At 61.6% G+C, this 9,900-nt stretch overlaps 1 protein-coding gene across 2 annotated transcripts; it reads left to right on the top strand.

Annotated features, from left to right (window-relative positions):
• The first annotated feature begins 71 nt into the window (after window positions 1–71).
• Window positions 72–9,249, top strand: AMN (amnion associated transmembrane protein). 2 transcript variants are annotated; one of them, XM_046007428.1, is made up of 12 exons: window positions 72–184; window positions 895–1,013; window positions 1,120–1,164; window positions 6,845–6,932; window positions 7,045–7,262; window positions 7,402–7,539; window positions 7,655–7,763; window positions 7,865–7,941; window positions 8,143–8,320; window positions 8,395–8,584; window positions 8,820–8,913; window positions 9,012–9,249. In XM_046007428.1, the coding sequence occupies exons 1-12, from the start codon at window positions 142–144 to the stop codon at window positions 9,090–9,092; spliced, it is 1,380 nt and encodes a 459-aa protein (XP_045863384.1). In that variant the 5' UTR covers window positions 72–141; the 3' UTR covers window positions 9,093–9,249. The 2 variants fall into 2 exon arrangements, 1 of the variants encoding a protein (XP_045863384.1); XR_006818616.1 differs by lacking the exon at window positions 9,012–9,249 and having other exon boundaries at window positions 8,099–8,320.
• Window positions 9,250–9,900: the final 651 nt, after the last annotated feature.

Here is a 9,900-nt window from a genome sequence, read left to right on the forward strand (position 1 = left end):
GAGCGAGTCCGGCCGGAGCCTCGGGGGGGGGGGGCGGGGGGGTAAATGTGTCACGGCCCCGCCCCGCCCCGCCCCGCCCCGCCCGGTCAGGAGGGCCCCGCGGGGCAAAGTCTTCGCGAGGCGACGCGGGAGCGCGGCGGGATGGGCGCGCTGGGCCGGGCCCTGCTGTGGCTGCAGCTGCTGGGTGAGCGGGGGGCGGGGGGCGCCCTGGCGGGGCCCCGAGGGGCGGCAGGGCCTCGGCTCGCCCGGGGCGGGCGGCGGGAGCTGGAGAGGCTCCCGGAGGCGAAGACCCCCGGCCGGACCCCGCCCCCATCCGGGCTCGGCCCTGCCCTCGGGCGCCGGGGGTGGGTTCGGAGAGGCGCAGCGCCCCCAGGTCCTGCCCACCGCAGCGACTGCGCGCCGGAGGGTGCGGGCTCCAAAGCTGACTCAGTTTCCCCGTCCCCGACGGCGCGCGATCATCCCCCTTGGCACGCCGGCCGACGCGTGTCCTCGGTGCTCGCCCCCGAGGCCCGGGGGCTTGAGCACGGCAGCCCCGTCCTTGTTCCCTCTCTTAAGCCCCTCGCGGTTCCCTCAGGACACAGCTCCCAACCAGAGACCCCTCCGGCCCCTTCTACTGGGCAGAGGCCTCCGCTACCCCTTCACCTCGGTCCCTCTGTTGTCGCTGTCCTTGCCCCCCTGCTCCAGCGACGGGCAAACTGGGGGCGGGCGTCCTCGGGGGACACACGGGAGCGGGCGTCGCAGGTCGGGTAGGAGTTCGTCAGCACCGAGGCGGGGCTCCTGCAGGGTCTGGGCCGCCCTGGCGACCCCACCTGCGCGGGCTCTGGGCCCATCCTTCCCTCGGCCGCCGGGGTGGGCGCGCCGGAGCCGAGAGCACTCAGTCGTGCCCGTCCCCAGCGCTGACCCGGGCCGCCTACAAACTCTGGATTCCCAGTACGGACTTCGAAGCCGCCGCCAACTGGAGCCAGAACAGAACCCCGTGCGCGGGCGCCGCCGTCCAGTTCCCCGCGAACAAGGTGCCTTCCCCACGCGCCTCCCTGGGGGGTTCGGGATGGGGACTCACGTGGCCGGGTTTCGGGACAGGCAAAGGGGGGCCACTAGCCAACCGACTTCTTTCTGCAGCTGGTGTCAGTCCTGGTGCGAGAAGGTCACAGCATCTCGGACATGGTGAGGGGGCTGCGGCTGAGACCTGGGTGGGAGGGGGCTGGTTGGTCCCTCCTGGTCCTCCGGAAGCCCCTTTCTTGCCTTGAAATTGGCCCCAACCTGCCTGGGAAACCGTGGAGGCCTTGAGCCTTTGTCCTCTGGAGGGGCTTCTGGGAGGTTCGGGGCAGATTTGGAGGCAGACACCGGTCCTTGGTCCCAGCTCAGGCTGTGACCCAGCCTTGGAAAGGGGTTCAGAGGGCGCTTCCTGTCCCTGATGCTTTTGGCCTCCAGCCCCCAGAAGTCAGTCTTCTCTAAGTTTCGCTCCAGGAACCACCCTTCCCCCTCTCCTCCCCAAACCCTTTCTCTGTCCTGGTACCCAACACCCCCCCCCCCCCCCCCCCCCCCCCCGCCCCGGCAGAAATCTCAAGGGTCTTTGTCTCAAACTGCTTCACGGGACACTGGTGTTTTCAGAGAATGGTGGGAATTAGGAGAGTAAAAGTCTCCAAGACCAGCAAATCTGGGCAAATCTGGGCGAAGCTACCTACTTGCCTGGAGCTTTCAGGTGTGTTAAAGGCTCTGAAAAGGCCTGGGAGAAAGATTCCCACCGTCCGTGAAAGGTGGGGTCAGCAAGCTAGCTACGGGCCTAGTGCAGGGGTCAGCAAGCTAGCTACTGGCCTAGTGCAGCTGCATGGCCAGAGCTAGGAATGGTGGTTTTTACTCTCTTCTTAAGATTTTATTTATTTATTTGACAAAGAGAGAGATCACAGGTAGGCAGAGAGGCAGGCAGACAGAGGGGGAAGCAGGCTCCCCGCTGAGCAGAGAGCCCGATGCGGGGCTCAATCCCAGGACCCTGAGATCATGACCTGAGCCGAAGGCAGAGGCTTTAACCCACTAAGCCACCCAGGTGCCCCAGGAATGGTTTTGAAACTTTTAAATGGTTGGGGGAAAAAAGCCAAAAGATGAATAGTTTCATGGCCTGGGAAATATAGAATTCAAACCTCGATGTCCATAAATAAAGTTTTATTAGCACACGGCACCCCTCCCCATTCAGTCACTAGCGTCTATGGCCGCTGTCATGCCACGAAGCAGAGTTCAGTGGCCATGAGGGAGTCTGTGTGGCCCTCAGAGCCTAACGTATTTACTGGCCGGGCCTTTGCAGAAAGGCTCACTGCTCCCTGATTTAAAGTGTCATTTCCCGGGACCCCAGGGTCTCAGGGTCCTCTCCTAGTTAAGCACCAACACAGCACCCACGGTCCTCTGGGTTGATCATCGTCCTGTCAACAGCGGACCAGCCAGCAAGGTGTGACGGATGTGAGAGTTGCTGGTCCGAGCAGGGGTGGAGTTGGGGGCGGGGGGGCTCTGGGTGTGGGTGCCAGGGTTGAGGTCCTCATCTAGCGGCCACTGGACCTTGTGTGGGTGGGCAAATTGTGGGGAGGCATCCAGTGGCCCCCGTGCCATCCACGCTCTTGCCCAGATGTGGGATCTGGGGACCCCAGGTCTTATTTCCACTCCCCGAGGTATCTTGATTGGTGGATGGTTTCTAAAAGCGCCACTAACGGTGGGACCTGGACACTCATGGGGCAGGACAAATCAGTGCAAGGGACCCCTGCCCCTCCCTGAGAGCCAGAACAGTCCCTGCCTCGGCAGGGGGCATCAGGCAGAGCCTGGGGGCCCTGGTCCTGGCAGATCCGGGGTAGAGATCCCCTTTCTGTCCAACCCAGAGACTAAGGTACAGAAGGCGGCAGCCGCTAGGTGAAGAAGCCAGGGGAGGCATGGGGGGGCATCTGGGTCCAGGGCCCGCTCCCCCTGGCCGTGCCTAACTGTGGCAACCAGGCAGGCAGCAGCCGGGAACAGGAAGGGGGGGGCATCCAGAGCAGGTGTGGACCCTTGAGCAGGGAGTCAGTTGGGGTGGGGGCCTGGGGCCCTTCTCTGCTGACTGTTATTTTCATGATCTCCTTCCGAAGAGCTTGAGGCTATTAAAAGAGTCATTCATTCATTCATTCATTTCTCGACAGGTCCCTCTATCTGGCCCTTCTTTCCATCCCCCGCTGTCCAAATGCGGGTCTCATTATAATCTGTGATGCAAAGGCAGCTGCCTTATAGGGGTGTTTCTGGTGTTTTAAGAATCCCTTTGCTGCCGCTGAGTCACAGTCATAGCCGAGCATATGTCTAATAAGTGATCATGTCACTATTCTGCCATCGGGGCACACGCTTGAGTGGGACACTAGCTAGAGAACCAGCTTTATTCTTCTCCGTAGAGTAAGCCCAGTTTCTGATGTCGTCCCCCAAGCCACCAGCCTTGCCCCTGGGCTGCGGCTCAGCTGCCCCGAGTGTCCCTTTGCCTGTTCCCACTGGCACCAAGCAGTCCTCACCCCCTGGGGCAACTCTCCCGTCTGCTCTTCTGCTCCAAGGCCAACTAGTTCTTTGCAGATCGACTGTCGTGGAGAAACTGGAGGGTACTTTTTTCAGGAAACGGTCACAACAAAACCCTGGAGTTTTGTTTGGGAATGAACACTCGCTGTATACCGTGAGGCCGTGAATTTCTCTGCAAATGTTTCATATCATCCATCATAAAAGTCGAAACTAGAGTTTTCAAGTGGTCCCCATACAGGTCTTACACAGCTCGGGCCACTCATTAACGCTTTGTAATGTGGTTTCTATTGTGAACGGTACAATGTTTTTACAAAATCCCATGTTCGTTCTCGTTATTTATTTTTAGGAATGATGAGAATTTTTCCTCTTTCTTTCCAGTCCTAAGTCCTTTTATTTCTTTTTCTTTCCAAATAGCATTGTCCAGGGGGTGCCTGGGTGGCGTAGTTGGTTAAGCGTCAGACTCTTGGTTTTGGCTCAGGTCATGATCTCGGGGTCGTGGGATCGAGCCCTGTGTCAGGCTCCACGCCCAGCGGGGAGTCTGCTTGGGATTCTCTCTCCCCTCTTTCACTACCCCTCCCTCCCCACTCTCTTTATAAAATAAAGAAATCTTTGAAAACAAAAGTGATAAAAGGGGCATCTGTGTCTTGCTCCAACGTGGAAGAGAAGGCGTGTCATGTTTCTCCATTGAGTGAAATGATTGCTGCAGGGGTTTGGTGCATAAACTTTATTAAATTGTGGAAATTCTATTACTAGCCTGCTGGCAGCTTCTTTAAAAAAATCATAAATAGCTTTGCTGGGCTTCTCTGGCGTTTTTTGTTTGTTTTACATCAAGTGAGATACGACTGTCCCCTCCCTCCTTTTAGCCTTTTAGTGCGGTTTTCTGAGGTTGAACTGTCCTTGGGAGACCACTGTCCTGGGACCTTCCTGCAGGTGCAGGTCCGAGCAGCTCCCCCCTCTGCAAGACACCTGACTTCCCTCTACCCTAGGACGCTGATCATGTGGGCACGAGACTCCTCGCTGCCATCTGCTGGGACACCATCATACATACCCCTGGGAGGTGGGCCTGGGAGCAGTCCTAGGACGGGAACCCCAAGACCACCAGGCATTTTTAAAATACACTAGTGGATCTAGTCAGTTAATATATATTTTTAAAGATGTATTTATTTATTTATTTATTTATTTTTATTTATTTGACAGAGAGAAATCACAACTAGGCAGAGAGGCAGGCAGAGAGAGAGGAGGAAGCAGGCTCCCCGCGGAGCAGAGAGCCCGATGCGGGACTCGATCCCAGGACCCTGGGATCATGACCTGAGCCGAAGGCAGAGGCTTTAACCCACTGAGCCACCCAGGCGCCCCAGATGTATTTATTTTTTAATTTAGATTTATTTCTTTATTTTAGAGAGAGAATGCGTGCATGGGTGGGGGGAAGAGGGAGAATCCCAAGCAGACTCCCTGCTGATCGTGCGGGGCTTGATCCCACGACCCTGAGATCACGACCTGAGTGGAAGCAAGACTGGGACACTCAACCGACTGCACCACCCAGGTGCCCCGATCAGCAGATATCTTATTGGGGATTTTTTTTTTTTTTTTTGCATCTACATTTTTAAGTAGAACGAACATACAATTTTTCTTCATCTGCTTTTGGAATCAAGATCACCACAGGCCTCATGAAATGGCCTGGGCAATTTTCACTCTTTTTCCTGCTTCCCAGAACAACTTCTGTAAGAAGAAATCAGCTGTTCCTTGAGAGTGCAGTGTGCTTCGTGTGCGACAACACCACTGCCGGGCGCCGCCGGACGCCCAACTTCTTTAATGCTTGCGGGTCTATTTAAATTCTCTTGCTTCTTGCGTCAATTTTGACATTTTGAATTTTTCTAGAAATTGGTAGATTTCAAGTCTGGCAGTCCTTTTCATTTCTTAAGCTTCTCAGTGTCTGTGTCTTCCCACAAACAAGTAGGACTTTCAGGTGTGTTTCTTTCCCATTTCTTTCCTTCTTCCTGCAAGCATGTCTGCAGGGCAGGTCTCTGCCGCTGTCTGCAGTCTTTCCTTGTGCGCCCGCATTTGAGTGGACTTTGGGCTGGGTATAAAACTCCAGATAGGCCCTTCTTCTCCTTTAATACATGAAATATCACATTGTCTTGTGCATCCGTTGTTCTTGCTGGGAAACCTGACTTCTGAGGTTTTTTTCTTTCCTGGGTGATCTGTGCATACTCTCTGAAGCTTGTAGAATGTTCTCTGTGTTGGTGGCGTTCCTAAGCCCACTGCCCGTGTTCTGGGTGTGAGTCTCCTTGCTGCCCACGCTGTGGAGCGCCTTTCCATTTGGGGTTTCTTAGCTTTCTTCACATCTGGAAAATGCATCCTCCTTGCTGCTTCAAATATTTCCCCCCTGCCATTTGCATCTGCATTTTGGAACCCTGGGGTCTGCACTCTCTCCTGCTCTGGCCTGCAGAGTCCCTCCCTCTGCAGGGACCCCTGAGTCAGTGGGTCTTCTCCAGCTGGACCAGTCTGCATGTTTATCTCACCTAGAGTGCTCTTCCTTTCAGTTATTCCCCATTCTGTAATTTATTTATATTTCCCCCTTTGGTTCTTTTTATTATTAAGTTTTCATTTTTTAAAAAAGATTTTTATTTGCTTGTCAGAGAGAAAGAACAGGAGCAGGGGAAGCGACAGGCAGAGGGAGAAGCAGGCTCCCCCACAAAGCAGGAACCCCCATGCAGGACCCAGGGATCAGGACCCCAGCAGAGGGCAGACACTTAACCTGCTGAGCCACCCAGGCGTCTCTAAGTTTTCATTTTAATCCCAGGATAGCTGACATACACTGCTATATCACTTTTGAGGGTGCAGTACAGTGATTCACCCCCTTTGGTTCTTTTCCAAAAACGAGTTCTTATTCAGGCTTTGCACTGTGCGTCCCCCGCCCCAGTTCCTGAGGCGCGTCGGTCTGTCTCCAGGGCTCCCTCGCACCTGTGGGTGGGGCTGTCTTGCTGTCGCAGCCCTGCTCCCTGCCCCCTGTCCCCTCTCCCTCACACAGTTCAGGGCTGCCTTCACTCTCCTCCGAGGCTGGGGTTCCTGGCTTGTAGTTTCCCGGGGGCGATGGGAGAGGGCAGTGACCCTGGTGTCACCCTGCCCCAAACTCTTCAGGCCCCCAGGGCTCAGGCTGGGTCTGGCCCCTTGGCCTGCAGTCCTGCTCCCTCCGGTTTCTCTGACCCTCAGTCAGGGCCAGGCGCCCCCAGCCCCTGAGCTCCCCTCCCCGGGAACACCGGGGCCGGCGCGGGACCCTGTGGCACCTTGGGCCACCGCGAGGCGCAGCCTCCGCCTGTGCTTCCCGCAGCTCCTGCCCCGGGACGGGGAATTCGTCCTGTCCTCGGGGGCTGGCTTCAGCGCCCAGGGCGCCAGCAGGGACCCGGGCTGTGGCACAGGTGAGGCGCCCCGGGGCGGAGTCGGGGGCGGGGCCTGCCCGGGGGGCGTGTCTGGGCGGGGCCCGGTTGGGGGCGCCCCTCCCGCGGAGCTCAGGGACGCGCGCCCACCCAGGCGCCCCCGCGCGCTTCCTCGACCCCGACCGCTTCTCCTGGCACGACCCGCGCCTGTGGCGCCCCGGGGACGCGGCGCGCGGCCTGTTCTCCGTGGACGCCGAGCGCGTGCCCTGCCGCCACGACGACGTCGTCTTCCCGTCCGACGCCTCCTTCCGAGTGGGCCTGGGCGCGATCCCCGGCCCCGCGCGCGTCCGCAGCGTCCGGGCTCTGGGCCAGGTGAGCTGGCGCGCGCGCGGGGCCTCGGCCCGGGCAGGGCTCCTCCCGGCGCGCCTGCGCCCCTGCCGGCCCCGCACGTGAGCTCCGAGCACTCAGAGGCTGTCCCCCCCACCCCCGCTCGTGACCCGGCCACCCGCAGACGTTCACGCGCGACGAGGACCTGGGGGCGTTCCTGGCGTCCCGCGCCGGCCGCCTGCGCTTCCACGGGCCGGGCGCTCTGAGCGTGGGCTCCGAGGCCTGCGCCGAGCGGTCGGGCTGCGTCTGCGGCAACGCGGAGGTGAGTGGGGCCCGCAGCGGCCGGCGCGGGCCCGTCGGGGCGGGGGGCGGCCTCCGGCCTCTGCCGCCGCGGTCTGGCCCTCCCCGCCTCCGCGCCGACCGACCCCCTGCTCCAGCTGCAGCCCTGGATCTGCGCCGCCCTGCTGCAGCCCCTGGGCGGTCGCTGCCCCCCGGCCGCCTGCCGTGACGCCCTCCGGCCCGAGGGCCAGTGCTGCGACCTCTGCGGTGAGCGCCCCCTCCCGGCACGTGTTTGCTGAGACGGCCTAGCTACCGTGACTCGCCCCCGGCCTCAGTTTCCCTGACGGTGCTGGGCCCTCCCGTCGCAGGAGCCATCGTGTCGCTGACCCACGGGCCCACCTTTGACCTGGAGCGGTACCGGGCGCGGCTGCTGCAAGCCTTCCTGGTAATGGGGCCGCGCCCCACCTTCGCCCTGCCGCCCCCCGCCGCCCCCGCCCGGGACCTCTCCCCGCAGGGACCCCGGGGCCCCACTCCGCCTCATTGACGCGGTCACTCTCCGCGCACCCGGCCACCATTCGTCCGTGTCTCCGGGGCCCCCGCAGGTCCGAGGGCGAAGTCCCTGGGACAACCCTGTCTCCGTCCCCAGCCGCAGTACCAGGGGGTGCAAGTGGCCGTGTCCAAGGTGCGGCGCCCGGCCGGGCTGCGCGAGACCGCAGGCGCGGAGGCGGACACGGAGGTCCAGGTGGTGCTGGCGGAGACCCGGCCCGAGACGGGCGGGGCGCGGCGGCTGGCCCGCGCCCTCCTGGCGGACGTCGCCGAGCACGGTAACCGCGGTGCCTTTTCCCGGGCCCCGGCCCGCCCCGCGTGGCGGAGACTGAGCCGGCGCCGTCCGTTGCAGGCGAAGGCCTTGGGGTCCTGTCGGCGACAGCTCGGGAGTCGGGCGCGCCTGTCGGGGACAGCTCGGCGGAGGGGCTGGCCGGTTCGGGTTCGCGCGCGGAGCTGGCCGGCGGAGTGACGGCCGCGCTGCTCCTGCTGCTGCTGGCGCTGGCGGCGGGCGCGCTGCTGCTGCCCCGCGCTCGGAGGCTCAGGTGCGCCGGCGGGGCTGCGGGCGGACCTGCAAGGGGGGTGGCTGAGGCCGCGGGGCCTCGGGGCCGTGGGGCGGATCCGCAGCGGGCAGAGGCTCGGGTCGCGGGGGCGGGGTCTCAGGGCGGGTGCGCTGGGGTCCCGAGGCCCAGGTGGCCCGCGAGGCCGAGGGGGCGGAGGGTCAGGTCCCGCGAGCGGGGGCCGAGCCGCCGAGGGCTCACGTGCGTCCTTTTTCCCCAGGTGGAGGAGGAGCGGCCGAGCGGCCCCCGGGCCAGGGGTGGCGCCCCTGGGTTTCTCCAACCCGGTGTTCGGCGCTGCGGGCTCCGTGGAGCCGGTGAGGGGGCGGAGGGGGTGTCGGTTCTCCCCGCGGCCGCGCTGGGCGCCCACGGCCCCTGACTCCGCGCCGCGCCCCTTGATTCTCCGCCCCCGCAGCCTCCCGCGCCGAAGCTGGAGAACAGCAGCACCAGCCGCAGCTACTTCGTTAACCCGCTGTTCGCAGAGGCAGAGGCCTGAGCGGCCGCGGGACGGGTCCACCCTCGCTTCTGCCCTCCGCCGCCCCCGCGAAATGTCCGGGTCCCTGACTTTGCGAGATCCCCGCGCCCTTCTCCACACTCCTTGTCCCCGGCAGGCCAGGGTAGGGTGGCTTTGCCCAATAAAGAGGTTTCCTGCACCTGCTGCCCGTGTCTCCTGTGCTTTGCCTTTGCTTGAGCGCGGAGAGCCGGCCAGTGCCCTGGTCAGTCGGTCCGTTGGGGAGGGGTGGTTCTCAGAGTCCTCCCTTCTGGCCACCCGCAAAGGGCAGCTCCGGGCGCTACCCAGAGAATGGGTCCCCCGGAAAACTGCAGTCTGCAAACCTGCACCCAGAACAAGAGGGGCTGCCCCCGTGCAAGGGGAGGGGCTGGAGGACGCGAGCGAGGCCCCTGGTAAGCCTGGCTGCCCAGGACACTCAACATCATGCCACACGGCTGTCGACCTTGTGAATAAAACAGTCAGTTTGGTTTTGTTGGTTTTTTTTTTAAGATTTTGTTTACTTGACACAGCACAAGTGGGCAAAGTATCGGGCAGAGGCAGAAGGAGAAGCAGATTCCCCGCTGAGCAAGGAGCCCCATGCAGGACTCCATCTCAGGACCCTAGGTCTGTAGGACCCTCACCTGACTCAAAGGCAGAAACCTAAGAGACTGAGCCACCCAGGGACCCCCCAACCAGTCATTTCAGCAGAAGGACGGGTTTCTTCTGGAACAGCAGAGGAAGGGCATGGAGGGCTGCTCAGACTCGGGAAACCCACGGGCATGCAAGTCTGGAGCCCAAAGGAGAGGAATAGGAT

The sequence above is a fragment of the Meles meles genome, chromosome 6, assembly GCF_922984935.1.
Source record: "Meles meles chromosome 6, mMelMel3.1 paternal haplotype, whole genome shotgun sequence".
NCBI lineage: Eukaryota > Metazoa > Chordata > Mammalia > Carnivora > Mustelidae > Meles > Meles meles.